The following is a 16863-nucleotide window of genomic DNA, read 5'->3' as shown; positions in this document are numbered from 1 at the left end:
TCGGTTGTTTGGCTAACGTGGATTATCATCTGCTAATCACTGGAGCACATGACATCACAAAAACAAAACGACGAAACACAGAGATAGAGAAAGATTTGGCGGGGACGGAAAAGGGGGTTTTTGGGAGAAGAACTCGCATAAGGAAGCAAAACAATTCGTTTTTTATTTTTTTTAAACGTTTTTTTTTTCTTTGTTCTTTTGCTTTTGATTTGGGATCTTGTCAAACGGCAAACACTCACCTGACATGGTTGGTAAGATGTTCCTTTCGGGTGAACGTTTTACCGCAGTACGGACATCGGTAAGGCGATTCACCGGTATGCTGGCGAACGTGGTTAGTCAGGTGTTCCTTACGGGTGAAGCTTTTCGCACAGTAGCTACACTTGAATGGAGATTCGCCCGTATGCTGACGGATGTGATTTACTGCTTATGTGGCAAGGGTTTGTTTTTATATATTGTTTTTCGTTTTCGAACAAATCCGAAACGTGGGCAATAGAGCAGCAAGACAAAACGGGCAATCCATATTTGCATCCACATACACAAACGGTATTGATATTGCGACGGAATGAACATTTTATTGAATTTTTTTTTGTTACGGGAGAAAAGAAAAGAGACAAAGAGAAAACACACAGATTAGAGAAATGTCGCAACCATAAAATCATTCAAAAAACAATTCTACTTAAAAATGAAAAGTCCTACTGTTTTAACAAAAAAAGTAAAAAAAAATTTAAGGGATACTAAGTATCAGTTATTAATCAAACCAAAACAAAACAAAAATTTGAAAGCTACAGAACATGTTGTAGCACATCAAACAAACAAGTGCACATTAAATGGACATTAGAAATCTTTTCCTAAATTAACTAACGTGACATCCAGCCCAAGAGAGGAGTAAAGAATTATGATTTAACAAGAAAACATAACATCACATTTTCAAAACTAGTTATTGAAGGACATCTTTGAGAGTTGATTCACGCTTTTGCTTTCCTTTCGATTAATAAAACCTAAATTGATTCATTTATTTTTGCCATAACGTTTATCCTTCACCAAGGGAGGTTTGGGAGAAACGTTATCACATAAAACCAACCATTAAACTAACATATTACAGCTAAAATGATTGATGAAAGCTAAGTAGTGTGAAGATTTAGAAAGGCATACGGCTTGCTCTATACATTCTGTCTGATATTGAGTTGAGAAATAATTTGAACTTTAATTTGATCGCAGTATTAATTTTCTTGAAAAAATAACAACGATACTTTAAGGAAAACAATACCATTTTGCAGGTGTAATGTAATTTGCACTAAATTGTAACGCAAATTGATTGGTCAAATTAAAACTAACTAATGAGCAGAGCGCAACTTCTACCCTTCTACACTACTACTTTGGTAACAAATGTGGCAATGGGCGTTTGCTTTGGTGACTCACATTTACCATTGCTATGCGCACTGGTCGTTGCGGTGTTGGTAGAGGACGATGGCACTAAGCTAGCGGACGGGCCCGTCAGCATGTCGGAGGGCAGCTTCCCGAAGACCTCGTGGTACGATAGAAACTGGCTGAGATCCTCAATGTTCACCTTCAACATTTCGACATTGTTCGGCGGTTTGCTCGAATCGTGATGTTCCGGCATGTTGATCTTTACAAGCGACCCGTCCGGACCGCGCACATCCATGAGGTGGGCCGGTATCGGTGGCACCTTAAACTCCGGCTTCACGATCGGGATCGGTTGCGGTGGTGGTGGATGGGCGGACTGGGGCGGTCCCTGGGTGGGCGGTGGAGGCGGATGATGTCCTCCGCTGCCACTGTGTGCGGGATGCACCTGGGAGGAGGAAAACAAAATGGAATATTAGCAAATGGACGTCAAGCGTGTCTCTTCCTGGTTAACTATATCAACTTACCTGCATGTTGCCCAAATACTGTAATTTCGTATGATCCGTAAGGACTCCAGACCCGTGGAGTTGCTGGAGAAAAGGTTGGATCAAAATGATGAGTTAGCAAACGTAATGCGAATATAGCAGAAGCTTTCTCTTCCTATTCGGAAGCTTACCTGAAGGTGCGACCCCGGGGGTGGAGGAAGATGACCTGTGCTGCCCCTGCTACTATGAGTAGCAGCAGGGCCAGACAGGTTGGTGAGGTGTGACGACCCTGTAACAACGAGAAGGAATTGTTTAACCATTTGCATAGTATAGTTTGTATATTGTCATTATATATCCATTAACATTGTCTCTTATTAGAAACCAATCTTAATTCTGTGTATTTTTTTAAATTCCCCCAATGTTTAAATTAGTATAAATGCCATACAAATAACTACGTGATTTTTTTTAAATCTTCCCATTCCATAGTTCATTCATGCTTACCTATTGTGGAAGGAATGATGGCGCCTTTTAAGTTCCAACACCTGCAGGTGCCGGAACTGCCGCGCCAAACGGAAAAAGATCACGGGTAGCTACCCGGAAAAAAGGGAGAGGTCCGGCGCTGCCGGTCCCACCCAAAAAGGGGAGGGTTAAAAACTGGGAAAGTTTTCTAGCGAGGCTCGTGAGCCTCGGGGCTGTTATTTTCCCGCCGTGAAGTACACCACGCGGAAAAAGACACCGGGATAACAGATACACTGGATGGTGTATTTGCGTATGCTGTGGCTGTGTGTGCTTGTGTCCTTATGACAAACACGATTGTTGCGCGTTAGTAGTAATTATTAAGCGGCCAACCAAACACATTCACTGCGACCGGTGGAAATCTTCACTGTAACCGACGAGAGAGAGAGAGATCATCTGCAAATTAAGAGAAAGAAGTAATTATTAAACACTGTTATTTTATATCATTTATCTAGTTTTTTTTTTCATACAACATACCTGTCTATAAAATAATTGAATAAAACTAATAAATCACTACAATCGAATCTACGATTGTGTGTGTCGCCGCTGACTATTACTAGTTGTGTTGGTGGCGACTATAATTGTTCCTTTAGTAAAAATGGCCGATTTCAAGTTGACCCGTAACACTTTGAGTGTTTTCATTGGTACGCACTCCTGGGTAGACTTTTCGGCGGAAATATACACGATTTTATCAAACAGTAAGCTGTAAAGAAAACAAACAGAATGGGAAAAAATATTTAGTTAAAGTTTTGTTTTTGGAGATGAATAGTCAGTTAAGTGATCCCAATGTCTTTAAAGTAATATCATCGAGCGCACTTATTTTTAGTACGCACATTTCTTAATTAATAATCTAGCTAAATACCAAAGAATTAAAAATATTAATAATGTCAAAGTGAGTTGGTCGGAACTCTTTAATTCGCTCATGAGTTATTCCATTCATGAGTGAGTTGACTTGGTATTTAAATCTATAATTGAACTCGCTATGAATGAATTACAACGAAAAGGAATTATAAAAATCTTTTTGTGAAAAATTTGAATTAATTCAATCTCGTAAAATTTAATACACTGATTCAAGCACAATCAGTACGCACCTTACTGAACTAAATATAAAACCATCCCCTATACTTGATTATCACCACACAGTAGGAAAACAAAACCGAATATGTCCAAGCTAAATTTTCGCGCCAATTTTTAACCCCAATCGTGTAGGGGCAACAAACGCCGCTAAGCCCCATGGACCATCACACCCTTAGAGGAAGTAGTGGCAGGGTGTGGGGCAGACTGTGACGTCCGGTAGCGGTTGTTCGCTGCCACCTTCACATATCATATCATCATTCAAACCTCTTTCGTTTCACCTTTCATCGTTCGTTTCATCGTTTACTCGCATCTCATAACAGCCGGTCGAACCAAAGTCGCGCCAAAGTTCGCGCCTTCTATTTGCAAACTCTCAACACAAGAGACAGAGAGAGAGAGAGCGAAACAGTTGGAAAGTGAACGAAGAAAGATAAACCAACGCCCCCCCCCCCCCCCCCCCCCCCCCGGCACCCTTAAAAGATGATGAAGGGTTGGGGCAGCATGGACGAGTATGGAAAACGCAAAACGCCGGTTCCATCGAGTCATCGTTTCGCGGGTCGTTAGAAGTAAGCGGCCTCCTACGCGCGCGATCTTTCCAATCCACATTTAACAACACAACCATAAGCATAAAGATGGATGGGACCGGCAATGCCAAACAAGGAGAGAATCACATACAAAAAAAAAGCAAGGCGCGTACATACACACACAGTGATGATTATTATTGCAATATCACCCGAGAAGACGGGTGCGCGCCAAACCGCGAACTACACCATTTACAACGCGAACACCACCACCACCAATACAGAACACGTTTGTACACCCTCCAATTCACCCGCCCCAATGTTGGGTGTTGGGTTGGTTGGGGTGAGCTAGCGCACCATACTGGGGGGGTTTGGGTGATGGCAAAATTGAAGAGGACCACCATCGTAGTCGGTCGTCGTCGGCGCTGCTACCACCGCCGTCTTTGCTGATCAATTTCATCGTGAGGAGCAAGAGCATGCGCGTATCAAGGGGTGGTTCTATGTGATTTTCGCTTTCTCTCTCTCTGTCTCACTGTATGGTGACTATTTCCGCTACTCGCTACTTCAAACCACTCTCTCTTCAGCTAACAAGCTAACAGGGTGAAAACGCTTGCGCATATATTTCATCTAATTCCCTCCCCGTATACAATTACAGTAGCAACCCTCTGTGTGTGTGTGTCTGTTTTGGGGGATGGATCTAGTTTGGAGCTTCTGTTTTCTTTATTTATACTCCCTATCTGTATCTCTCTCTCTTTTCTCCACCTTTTCTTAGCGCATAACTTCTAACCTTGCGATTCTGGCGGAAATCTCAATAAACGGTTAGCTTTTTTTTTTCCTTTATTCAGCATAATTTTCTAACACAACCACACACTACCCGGGACAGCATCCGCGGACCGCATCACTAAGCAAAATATGTAACACGTGCACAACCGCTCATCCCGGTTCCCAATAGCAACGAAAAGCAGACCTTCATTGCATCCAGACACATCACCGACTACTATAGGGTGGGGATGGATTCGTCGCCTCCTGGGATGTATTAAATTATGATAAACACAACATATGCTAACGGTGCTGTTTGCTGTTGAACGACACTATGGCCCGCGCAAGAGCGAAATGCGTTATTGCGCTTCAACTGCACACGTGCAACAAATGCAGCTTGACGGTTATGATGTCATTCTTGATGTGTCTTCTTGAGCAATTTATTCTTTAAGATATTGAATCAACAGATGGTATGATCATGTGTTCATTTTTGAGAATGGAAAATAGTTTTCAGTTTAGAAAGAAATTTAACCTAAGAAAACGCTTTAAAAAAGAGGCACCAATTAAACAATCAAATTGAAATTTTAATTTTTAAATAATTGTACAAATTAAAGCTCGATTATTATTTCTTTATTGTAAAAATTTCATCCCTTATTATGGAAAGAAAGAAAATGTTACTGTTTATATTAATGAAATTATTTCGAATTTCATTACATGCCTAAATTTCCCGATGGTACAATCTCCCGCGCAAAATATTCTCAAAATTCTAACGCATAGCAGACTCATCGAAAGTGTAACTATGGCACAAAAGAACGGAGAAATAGTGCGAAAAAATAATAATTGGTTATCATCAATTTCGAAACGATATGAGAAAACCCGCATGGAAAGAAGATAACGCGTTCGAGAGATCTTATACAGCCTCCATGTACGTCAATGAATCTACAGAGGAAAGGGGGGAATAGAAAGATACAAAGAATAAGAGTAAGAAAGAGAGAGAGAGAGAGAGTTCCCTTTTTTCCACTGATGATGAAGAGGATTGGATGAAGAAAAAAAAACGAGTCATGAAAAACCGCTTTGCAATTTCATTTCAATTACCGATTCGCACACCGAATCCGCTTGTACATATCATCAGCCGATTAAACCACCGCTATGTATGTATGCTTCACACACCACCAGCAGTAACCACACACACAAAACAAAAAAAAAAACAAACCGGTCACGAGAAATAAAAAAAAAGAAATGTAAAAAGACGCGCGCGAAAATTCGTCTGATCGAAAAATGCCGCGAAATCGTCTTTGCTGTCGACTGGAACGAACAAGAAAAAAATGGAGGGTGAGGTGATGGAGGAAGGGTGAATCGAGGAAGAAGTGGAGCATCACCAATAATCACTGAAACCCCAGAGAATGGTGGAGGCGCAGGGTAGGTATAGATTTTTTAATTTCCTGCCCACACACTGCCACTTCCACTGCCCGACCCTCTCCTGAGGCGTTCCATTCTTCAACAAAAGATCTCCGCAAAGCTGACGACGAACTTCCCCCACGGGGGGTGGAGATCTCTCGTTTCATTTCAAACGCTCTCTTTCTCGCTCTCACTCATTTTCTCTGACTCTTTTTCTCGTTTATTCGTTCCATCCCCTACTACTCACACATACACGCAGCGGGAGACAAATGGTAAAATAAAAAGGGTAGAAGTAAGGGGGGGTAGATACCGACGCGCACTTCACCCTGCTCTCTTTTATTTCCTTCTCTCACCCTACCGACAAGCAATTCATCACAGCGGGGAGCTTGGAAATAAAATACAAAAAGCCCCACCCACCCGACCAGCTTTTGAAGGGGTGGAGAGAGGGTGCGACTCCTAACCCACCCCGCCCAATACACTGTAATGCGTTGAGTAAAAGGAGAGAAAGAGACAGATTTCTGTTTTTTGTCATCCTCATCGACAGTTGAGCGTGTTGCTTGGATGCACGATTACATGGAGGAAGGGTGGTTGATGGGTGGTTGTTTAAAAACTTAAACGAAGCCAAGGGACAAAAGAAGATGAAGCTCCTCCCCACACACTGGTTTTGCCGCTTTCCACAAAATACATTACAACGATTTTATTTCGTTTCTGTACACTGTGGCTTTTCTGTTTTTTCTCCCATCTTCCCTCTTTGTCACTCTCGTGGGCCCTTTTTTCAGTACACTTTACGCTCCAAAGGATCCACATGCCCACGCACCCCCCCAAGCACCGTTCACCCCTCGGTCACTTTTCATCCTGGTTCCGCACCCTCTCTCTCTCACTCTTTCCTACTCTGTTTGGAAAACATGTTCCAGCATCAATTTTACTTCTTTCTACCAACCCTTCCCCTCACCCGTAACAGGGCTTCTCTTCCTTCTTCTTCTACGGATGAAACGAACAGTCACATACATTTTTTTTCGCTTGCGAGGACTTATTGTTCTCGCAAAACTTTATTGTTCCATTGTTTTCTAGCCCATCGCCATCTACGGCCGCGTACGTGCGCCACCCTCTTTTGCCGAACCCAAAAACTCCTCTTTCTATATACACACACACACATGAATGCATACATAGAATCGCTTCTTATGTTATTAGTTTGATTGTTTATATTTTTGCATTGAAGCGTATCACATAAATTGCAAATTGCAATCAATAATGAGATATCGCATTAGGTATGTTTATGATAATTTTCTTTGCCATTTTTTCCGAATAATTTCCGGTTGATAAAATTAAAAGCAAACACATGAAATAATATACTAAAAGGACGTTATTTCAACTCGCATTAAAAAGTCGCCTTCATTATACCCGCCAAAGCCAAAGATGTTTTACAAATGCAAATGGAAATGTTAAATATATTGGCTCTAAATAATAATAAAATAAAACAGATGATACATCATCCAACGCATTAAGGCATAAAACGCGGCACAAGAGATTAAAAACGCGAGAGAATGTAACCACAATGTAATAGAAACACAATTCCCCCATCAAAACCCACCCCCCAAAAGCGTGCACGCATACAAACACGTGCGACAACATAACGCGCACACACACCCTTTCTGAGGAATGGAGACGCCCGCTTCTTCCGTTACTACAAAGCGACAGAGAAAATATGTGTTCATCCTTTAAACAAAAAAAAAACAATATGACCTCTGACACCTCTTTCGGAGATCTTTCGATTCCACCTAATCCATCACATCACGCTTCTTTGCTCCTTGCTCCATCGCTCTTCACTTTCTTGCCAAAAGTGCTGAAAAATGCTGAATAAGCACACACCCTTGCTGCTGCACCCTGTTCCGAACCAAACAAAACAAACTTCAAGAAGACATCGGGAAGACGAGGGGATTAATGGCTTCGGATCTTTACCAACGCCCAACAAAACACAACAATATAAGAAGCCGGGGAGCACGACTCACTCCCTGGTTGCGTCCTTCTTCACGCGATACAAAACAATTGGAAACAATTCCATTGAACCACCATCACCCACTGTTTTCCCCTGCCACTTTCTAATGTCTTCATAGCCACAATACGCGCGCCGTTCTTTATGCTCGCGCGCGCCAAGACAAAGTATGCTATATTCTTTCTGTTTTATGTTGAGGTGGGAGCCCGTACACATCCAAGCAGCTCTTCCTTCCCATCAAACAGTGCCTCCTTTGTCGAATTTGGCTTGATACTTTGTGTGTTTCTCTTTATGCTGCCCTGATTTACTTCGACGAAAAACATCAAGCATTGCAGGACAACATTGAAACAAAGTAGGTACATTCTATGGGAAAAGCCGCCAGGGCGTGTGTGATGTGATTGTGGTCTCCGTTTTCTCATTTATCCTTCAACATCTTTGGACATTGAAACAATACATACATATATTCTCTGTTCAAGATCCTAACCAAATGCTTTCATTTTCATTTCCAACCTAAAAGGAAAGCATAATCACATGGTATTACCGAATTCATGAACAAATTAGAGGAATTTTCTTCATGTTTGAAAGCTTACTTACATTAAGCATTGTTTACATGCATTTAATTGCGCCAAACATACTGTTACTGGAATGACAACATTTTAAAGTGTTGATAAAAATATCCTCATAATCATAACAAACAAATTAATTAATGTAGAAAAAACACAAAAAAATCAAAAAAATTCTACACAAACTTGTTGTTTTAATACGCGATGATTAATGCTTGTGCCGACTTATGAAAGTTGTCGAACGAATAAAAAACAATCAAAAATAAGAACTCCCCGAAACCTCGTAGCCCGTAAATAGGCAAAATTAAAATGTAAAGTTCATTGACATTCGGGTACGGGATGTTAATGACAGAAATAAATAAATCATCTCCAGCCCATGACCAACACAGATGTTTACTTCAAATGATATTCCTCCCCTTTATTTTGGGTCAGTGGAAAATATTGGTTCTCTAATGTAGCTTGAATAAAAAAAATAATAAAAGCCAACTAGAGTTTAACAAAATTAGTAAACACACATATCATAATGTAGTAACAAATCGAAAAACTACTATACAAACTCCCACGCACCATCAATTATGTCGTAACATAGAAATAAAAACATTAACCCCTTTTCCATACTGCCATCGAATGCAACAGCAGAGCAAACATAAACTGCAACTAAAAATTGCAGTGCACAAAAAAATCGTAATTTAAAAAAACCCAAAATCGCCCTTCCGAGAACCGATCTTCCTCCGGGTCGTGTGTGTTCGCCGCGCTTCCAAATGTTGGTGGTAAGACGCGCGCGTAGAGAAACCGCAGCGGCAGCCATTTCGCTCGCGTCCGCGATATGTTCCGCCGCAACCACCACCATCTCACATCACAGCACCTACTCGGTACGTCATACTGGTGGTGTGCGTGCGGTGTGCGTGACGGGACAATAAAACATGTTAGTTAGGGGTGGTGGTAGTGCTTCGACATGACGAACGCACCAATCAGCTCTCTGTGTGTGAGTTTTTCTCTTTTCATAATCCATTGGGGGGGAGTGCGCGGCTCACGTCGCGCTTCAGCGCGTTAATCATTCAAGGGTGGTGGTGGTGGTTGTAGTGGTGAGCGCGGGACGCGACGAAGCAGTTAGTGTATGCGTGTAGGTACCGTACGAGGAAGGCAGTGAAACGAAAAGACGCGTTTCAGCTCCTATATGAATAGATTGGCTGCGTACGTTTAGGCTGCCGTTTGGCTGCGTACTGATTGGATGATATACAATAATTTTATTCCCTTAAATACAAATCAAAACGAAGAACAATTAGGAATTAGACTCCAGCAGAAAAAGTATACATAATTCATACAAACATTTAGTTTCTATAATTAAATAAAAGGGTCTAAAATAAAAGCGTCATTCAAAACAAAACCGCAACCCCGTTCTTCTTAAGCTAAGCGGCACTTTCACTCACCGGGTGTGTGTTATTGTTTATGAAATACGCCTCACTCTCACTTCTACTAGCAACGTTCTTCTTCTCCCGGGAAATGGTTGCGATTCTTAAAGAAAGATGCGCAACAGAACAACCACCCCACACCACACACTCTCTCAGGGTAGGGAAGTGATGAAGGGATGAAACGATGACTTTCTTCGAGCTATGCTCCTCAAACACTGCACACACCACGTTGCTGATGCTTTTTCTTCTTCTTTTTCACTCACACACACGCACTCTCACTTCCAAAAACACACACGACGAACGTGCACGGTGCACACAATCAGTAAATGCAACCACACAAACGCGAGCGCGCGCGCATTTTCTCACGGCGATTGGAAAGAAAACAAAAAAAGGCAAAATAATGGGACCGAAAAAAAAAACAATCGGCTAACTGCAACACCGGCGATGCACTTTTTGTATTTGCCGAAAGCAAACCTTCTTCGTTTCTCTCTTCTCTTTTGCTCCCCCTACGGCTCCTCTTCGCCAAGGCTCTTCCAAATAAAAAAAAACGTACCACGTATACGCGCGGGAAAAGAAAATTCACTCACAAAATTCGCTTCTTTATTATTCACTGCACACACGGTTTTGCAACTTGCATTTACTTGCTAATCACACTTTCACTGGTAATTATGAATGATTGGGAGTAGTTAGGCGCGCGCGGAAGGGATTTTTTTTTTATAAAACTGCAACACTTGCACACACTTCGTCGCGGTACAGAGATTTATTTTAACGCTTCTTCTGCGGCACATTTCTGTAAAATAAATGCAATAAAACCATCCATTAGTAATCATTGAGGAGGGAAACGAAAAAAAAATACATTTTTACTACTCGTTTCGATTGAATGCTGATAATGATGCGGGTGAAGTGCATTAGAGTTACAAACACACATCCCCCGTTTGCATGCACTTCCACCAAACTCCACTGCACAGCCAAATCATCCACAGCAAGTGTGAATGAAATGGCAATAAAAAAAAATGCATTCTATAAGCAATCCTCCTTCTCGCTCCTCTGTGTTTGGTATTGTCTGCACTGCTCATGATCGCAGTAAGCGGTGTTAGTAGTGGTAGTGGCAGTGGTGATGGTATGGTGCTGCACACATAATGTTTATGTGGGGGCCCTATATCCAACCCTCGGCCCTTATTTTATTGCTTTTACTGCTTCCTCCTCTTCCGTCCGTTCCACACTTCCAAATGATTCCAATAATCATGTTGGTTTGGTGACGACGATTAGCCCAACCAGGGAATTGCGTGTGTGCGTGTATGTATATGGTTCTTTCGCTTAATGGTAGTGGTGGTGACGGGTAGTGACGCGCTCTCTCTCTCCCTTCCTTCTCACTCGGTACTCCTATGCGAAGGGATGAAAAATACGAACACTGGTACCCGGGGCCCCACCCCAAACCGGACTGCACTTGTATAAACCAGCATTCAAACGCACGCACACAACCCACTGCTACCCTCACCGTAATGGCTTCCCATCAGAGGATAAATTTTATTCCACAGTGAAGAAAAATAACCGAATGCAGGTATGAAAAAAAAAAACATTGTACAAAAGTTTACATAGGAAATGGGTGAACAAAAAAGAAAAGCAAAAATATAATAACTTGCCCGTAAAATTACATTTCGTTTCTTCTCTTCCATATGTCACCCGCATTATGTGCGTTACGACAATTGCTCTGCTGGAAGGTGGAAAAGATGGAAACCTTCCAACAACTGTAACAGATATGGGAAAAATATTCCACTATTTGTAATTACCCCCTTCGGGGCTGGGTAATCAAAAATACGGAAAAAAATATCCTCAAAAATGCATTTCGCATTTGGGACTGTCATTAAAATAAAATTAGAATCGTAGTTAACGCTGGTGACCAACACATACGCACAAAAACACACAAACCCATATGCCATACGACTTAATAGGAAGTTTTAATTTATGTGACCCGATACGAGTGTGAGGAAAAATATTTTTCCAAGCGGGATAAATGAAAAGCACAAAGTAATGGTACTACTTATAAGCTCCATAATGCTTTTAATCAATTTTAAAATTTTATAATACAGTTTTAGTCAAATATTTTTAATCTCTCCTCTCCTTTTCTCTCCCCCGCACACTGTTGCAAGCAACGCATTCGCAACGGATAAGGGGTAAAGCATGAGGAAAGCGATAGAGAGAGAGAGAATGAGACCGAGACAGGTTCCCCTTCCCGGGGGCTATCAACCCCCTGGGCCTGTGTGGAGGTGGTGTGGTGTGAAATATAAATTCTAAATCTATTTTTAAACACTCTTCCTCCGCTCGGATCCCTAGCATAAATGAGAAGAAAAAAAAAGTTTAATTTGCTGAATGTGAACGAGCGAGACGGAGAGAGGAATTGAATTTTCCGAAACTGTTTCAGCAGAACTAGCATAATAAAATGACAAATTAGAATCGATTTTCAATGCAAAAGATGCATCCAGTACGGGGAATTATTGCATTCAAACAAGCTTTCGCTTTTATGGAGATAAGAAAAAAAAAAGAAAAATATAAACGATGTAATCTAGTAGACCGTCTCTATCATAGCAACTTGTTCTATGTATCGCATCCAACGGACCATTCAAAACGCAACGCCAGCGAAGCGAAGGGAACTTTGTTTTTGGGGAAAACGCACTTTTCCCCGAGGATTACAACAGACAGAAAGATGTGATGTACGATAGCTATTCATAAGAGCTGCAACGCACGCACACACACGCGCATTCGCGCTTTAAAAAGGTGGATGATGATGGGAGGAGAGCATATGCGGGGGGGGTGTGTTCGACGCAACGCAATTACCGCACACCCTCTAGAAAACGCATCAGCACAAATTCTTTCCCAAAAGTAGCAAACATTATCTAGTCTTAATCTAACCAACAACAACAACAACAACAGAAAGGATCAGAAAGGCAACAACAACAATACACGGATGGTGGGTTTAAAGTGTGTAACATGTTACCAAAAAAAAGCACACATACACACGCACACATTCACCTAGACTTCTTCCATTCCTTTCCTCAACCTCAACGGTACACAATCGAAAGTCAACTCCGTGCCACCTCTACCATTGCTACCCTTATACCTTATTATCAGCACACTGCACGGCCAGTGTGCACTGTGCTGCTGCTTAAAGGGCACAGGTAGTGAAAAAAAATGGTGACGCGCACTTCCCTTCTCCCTGTGTCTATGCACACACAATGCTCGCTCTAGTACGGCAGCAGCAGGCAAAAGCAAGCGAAAGGAGCGCTCGCCTCTGATCTTTAATACACCACCGCGCGCTAAGGGTAGGAAAGTGCGGGTCCCGTCGTCGTCATGTGCGCGACGCCCTCCTCTATAGGTAAAAGTAGCAGAAAGCAGCAGCACAAGCTCTAGCCCAAAAGATATTGTACACTAGGCACCAGCAATAATAAGAACAACAATAGCAACAACAGCACCAATATCTGAACTCACAGAACACGAAAATCCTAGACGGCGGTGCGCGGCAGAGTGTGGTGAGAAACTGCTCTCTAAACCCGCGCCGCGATCGCTTCGAACCTGAGAGCGACAACGGACATCGCCGACAACGACGACTTGCGCGACGACGGCGAGAGGGTTCGGAGCACGAACGGCATACCGTGAGCGCGAGAGAAAGAGAGAGCACGCGCATCGGGGGAATCGATGCACAGTGTGGAAAATAGTAAATGAGTGGAAATAATAGAAATTACTTTATTTCCTATGGAACCAGATTTAACCCGGTCACCGAGTTAAATTGTAACAATAAAATTAACAAGCGTTTTTTAATTAATGGTTATTTTAAAAACAATTGCTTAATATTTCCTAAAAATATTCCGTGACAAAATTTTTTTCAACATCTGGGGGAATTCTTTACCAGTTGCCAATACTATACATATTATTAGTGGACCCGAAAGTATAAGCACGATATAAAAATAGGAAAAAAATCTAATTTGTTCCTGGAACTTAAAGTGTATTTCATTAATAATTTCTGAATCGTGTTCTTAGTTATTATCTATGAAAAAAATAATAACTTTCTCAATCATACGCCAATGATCACACTTTTGCCCAAACACTTCTCGTCAGGTTCTGCACAGACTTATCCGCATCGATTTTGGTCACTTTCTTCCACTCTTCCGCAGCTTTAGCGATTGAACTTCACTGATTTGAAGTGTTTTCTTAAGTTTAGCTTGGTCAGGATCCAAATATTTCGATTGGTCTGGCTTCAGTGCAGTTCGGCGGATTCAAATCTTTCGGCATGTAAGGTACTTCATTTTCATCAGAACATGCGATCATTTTTTTTGCATAATGTACAAATGTCAAATTCGCCCAAAACAATATTGGACCATATTTATTACCGGATTATCATATCACAGATGGTTCTGACCACAATGCGCATTCTCAAATGGCTTGCCACACAACCGCCTTTTAACCGAATTTTTTGTTCATCCTCAAACCTGGATTCCACGCGAATGCGATGTTAGTCCGTATAGCTCCGATAGTCACACTTTTCGATTACGAAAGTTTAACTCTGTGAGATGTTTGGAATAGAACACCATTTGCGCAATTTGTGTTTTTTGCCTTTATGCTTTTCGAGAGCAATACCTCGCATTTTGATGGAAGCGGTGAAAAAACTTAATTTCGACGAACAAGCTAGTAGTTTACAATGTACAATATCATTTACGTCAGAAGTCAGAAATCGTGCTTATACTTTCTGGACCACCCTTTAAGTTATACTGATTCACCTCTTCAAATAGTCACTGATCAGAGAATCGAATGTACCAAAATTTGAATATTATAGTTATAATTCTCTTAGCTCGAGTATAATAAATCAAATTAATCACATCAAATAGTCACAATTGATACATTATCAAAGAATGTAACAATGTACCACAAATTAACAGTCCGTTCTTCCTCTCGTCTCTAAAATTGCATAATAAACACAATATAGGTAAGAAACCTATCTTGCAATAAAGAAATTATTTACAACTGTTCTCCATTCCGCACACAATGCCCATGGTGCCTGAATGACGCTCTGACATCACAGCTTCTTTGCTTCTCTCCTCTCGCTCGCACCTACCCTGTTGCAAAGCGGGAGCATGTTTTCTTTGCCATTCTTTCATCCCTCCCTTCCTTGTCGCTCACACGCATCCACACCGATGGATGGGCGCACACAGGTTCCGTTCTATCGAAGAGGAATGCGCGCACGCTCTGCTCTCCTCTCGCGCTTCAGTGGAAGAAGAGCGGTGTGCGTATGCGCGCGCGCGCGCACCGTCCCCACGCTCTTGCTCTCTGTCACTCCTGTACCGGCGCTTCAAAACACAGCGCTACGTGCCAAAGGGAGAGCGCGACAGGGTGCGCGTCGTTCAGCAGCGCCAACCATTCCAAGATTCGTGGTCCGCAACCGGTTCCGCGGTGCGCGCGCGCGCTCTTCCTTTCCACACGCATGCTGCTCTCGCTTACTTGCTCTCTCTCTCTCTCTCTCTCTTCAGCGCACATTTTTCTCTGCTCATTCGACCGCGTTCAACCGTGTCGATTTTTTTCCATTCTTTTTTTTGTTGCTTCCCTTCTTTTTAGTGTCATTTATGCACACTTTCAGGTTTTAACAACCCCTCGAGGCACGAATAAAATGAAATTCCCCACATGCGGAACACCGTACCGTGGTGTAATAAAGCATAAGCGCAACATTGTTTCACCCTTTTCCAGGCTACAAAATGCAGTTGCACTTGCATACTACCCAGCACAGACGAACTTCTTCTGAATTGCGTGGGTTGAAAAATCCCGCTCCCGATTAGGGACAAAGAAATGAAAAAAAATCTCTTTCTCTCTCATTACATAAAAAAAAATAATTTTAATAGAATGATTTTTCTTCAAGTTCGTATACATTTCAACTGAAGTATATTCGTCTTTTTAGCTAAAACTGCAAGTGAACATGATCCATTCTAAGTCTAAGGGGAGGCAGAGGGCCCCAACAAACATAGGTTGTTCAGCAAAAATAAAAGCGAGCTGATGAGTCGCCATGTCGCAGCAAACCGACCTACCACCACACATTCATTCTTGTTCAAACATTCATACCCACATACACAAACACACACACACACACATACATGCAGCCGCGAGCGCGTCCCCTGCGCGACAGTTCAATCATTACTTCTTCTTCCTCTATTACCCATTCTTTCGCTTCCCACCCCTATACATACAAAGGGGGTAATGTGTCTTTTTACAACGCGGCGACGCGCCTGCTGCGATTAACCCTCTCGCTCGATGGTGCGGTTTTTCGGGCGATTCGGGTTGGTTTTCATTACATCGTGCCTTCTTGCTCGCTCTCACACGTGTGGCTATGTGCCGAGTGCGTGCCCGTGTGTGTGTGTGATGCGTATCGTCATCGAGACGCCCGCATAGAAATGAAGGCAAAGAGAACCGGATTTCACGATCCCAGCATATCCTAGGGAGAACCCCGGCAATGTAAACACACAGCTACACACATTTCCAACATTGCCGAAGTAAGCGAGAGGGGAGATATAATGCAACGCACTGATCCGAGCGAGACAGCATCAACTCACACATCCTCGGAGGCGTGCGCATACCTTTCAGCCACTAAGCGACCAACCTTCTCAACCAGGTTCACATTGAGGAAGAGAAAAATGTCCTTGGGCTAGGAAGAAGGCCAGTCAGAGAGAGCAGCAATCAAGCAATAAAATTGCACCACCCGATGTGGTGCCAAAAAGGTGCACACGCACACGCACCTGTACA

At 42.3% G+C, this 16863-nt stretch overlaps 1 protein-coding gene across 50 annotated transcripts in view; it reads right to left on the bottom strand.

The window, feature by feature from the left end:
* Positions 1-16863, bottom strand: part of LOC125766582 (zinc finger protein 271) — a 58362-nt gene that overhangs the window by 35832 nt on the left and 5667 nt on the right. For 44 of the 50 annotated variants that reach the window (XM_049432701.1, XM_049432726.1, XM_049432700.1 and 41 more), the window contains exons 2-8: positions 10102-10873; positions 2841-3066; positions 2349-2759; positions 2039-2136; positions 1890-1952; positions 1420-1810; positions 240-423 (exon numbers count right to left, since the gene is read on the bottom strand). In XM_049432701.1, the coding sequence (XP_049288658.1) occupies positions 240-423; positions 1420-1810; positions 1890-1895 (581 nt within the window). In that variant the 5' untranslated portion in view covers positions 1896-1952; positions 2039-2136; positions 2349-2759; positions 2841-3066; positions 10102-10873. Of the gene's footprint in view, positions 1-239; positions 424-1419; positions 1811-1889; positions 1953-2038; positions 2137-2348; positions 2760-2840; positions 3067-10101; positions 10874-13201; positions 13518-13569; positions 13695-16863 lie in introns of those variants that run through there. The other 6 variants (XM_049432680.1, XM_049432682.1, XM_049432685.1 and 3 more) reach the window with 6 other exon arrangements.

Source organism: Anopheles funestus, chromosome 2RL (assembly GCF_943734845.2).
Source record: "Anopheles funestus chromosome 2RL, idAnoFuneDA-416_04, whole genome shotgun sequence".
Taxonomy (NCBI): domain Eukaryota; kingdom Metazoa; phylum Arthropoda; class Insecta; order Diptera; family Culicidae; genus Anopheles; species Anopheles funestus.
The sequence above is the reverse complement of the archived record's forward strand: the minus strand, read 5'-3'. Positions and strand labels throughout refer to the sequence as shown.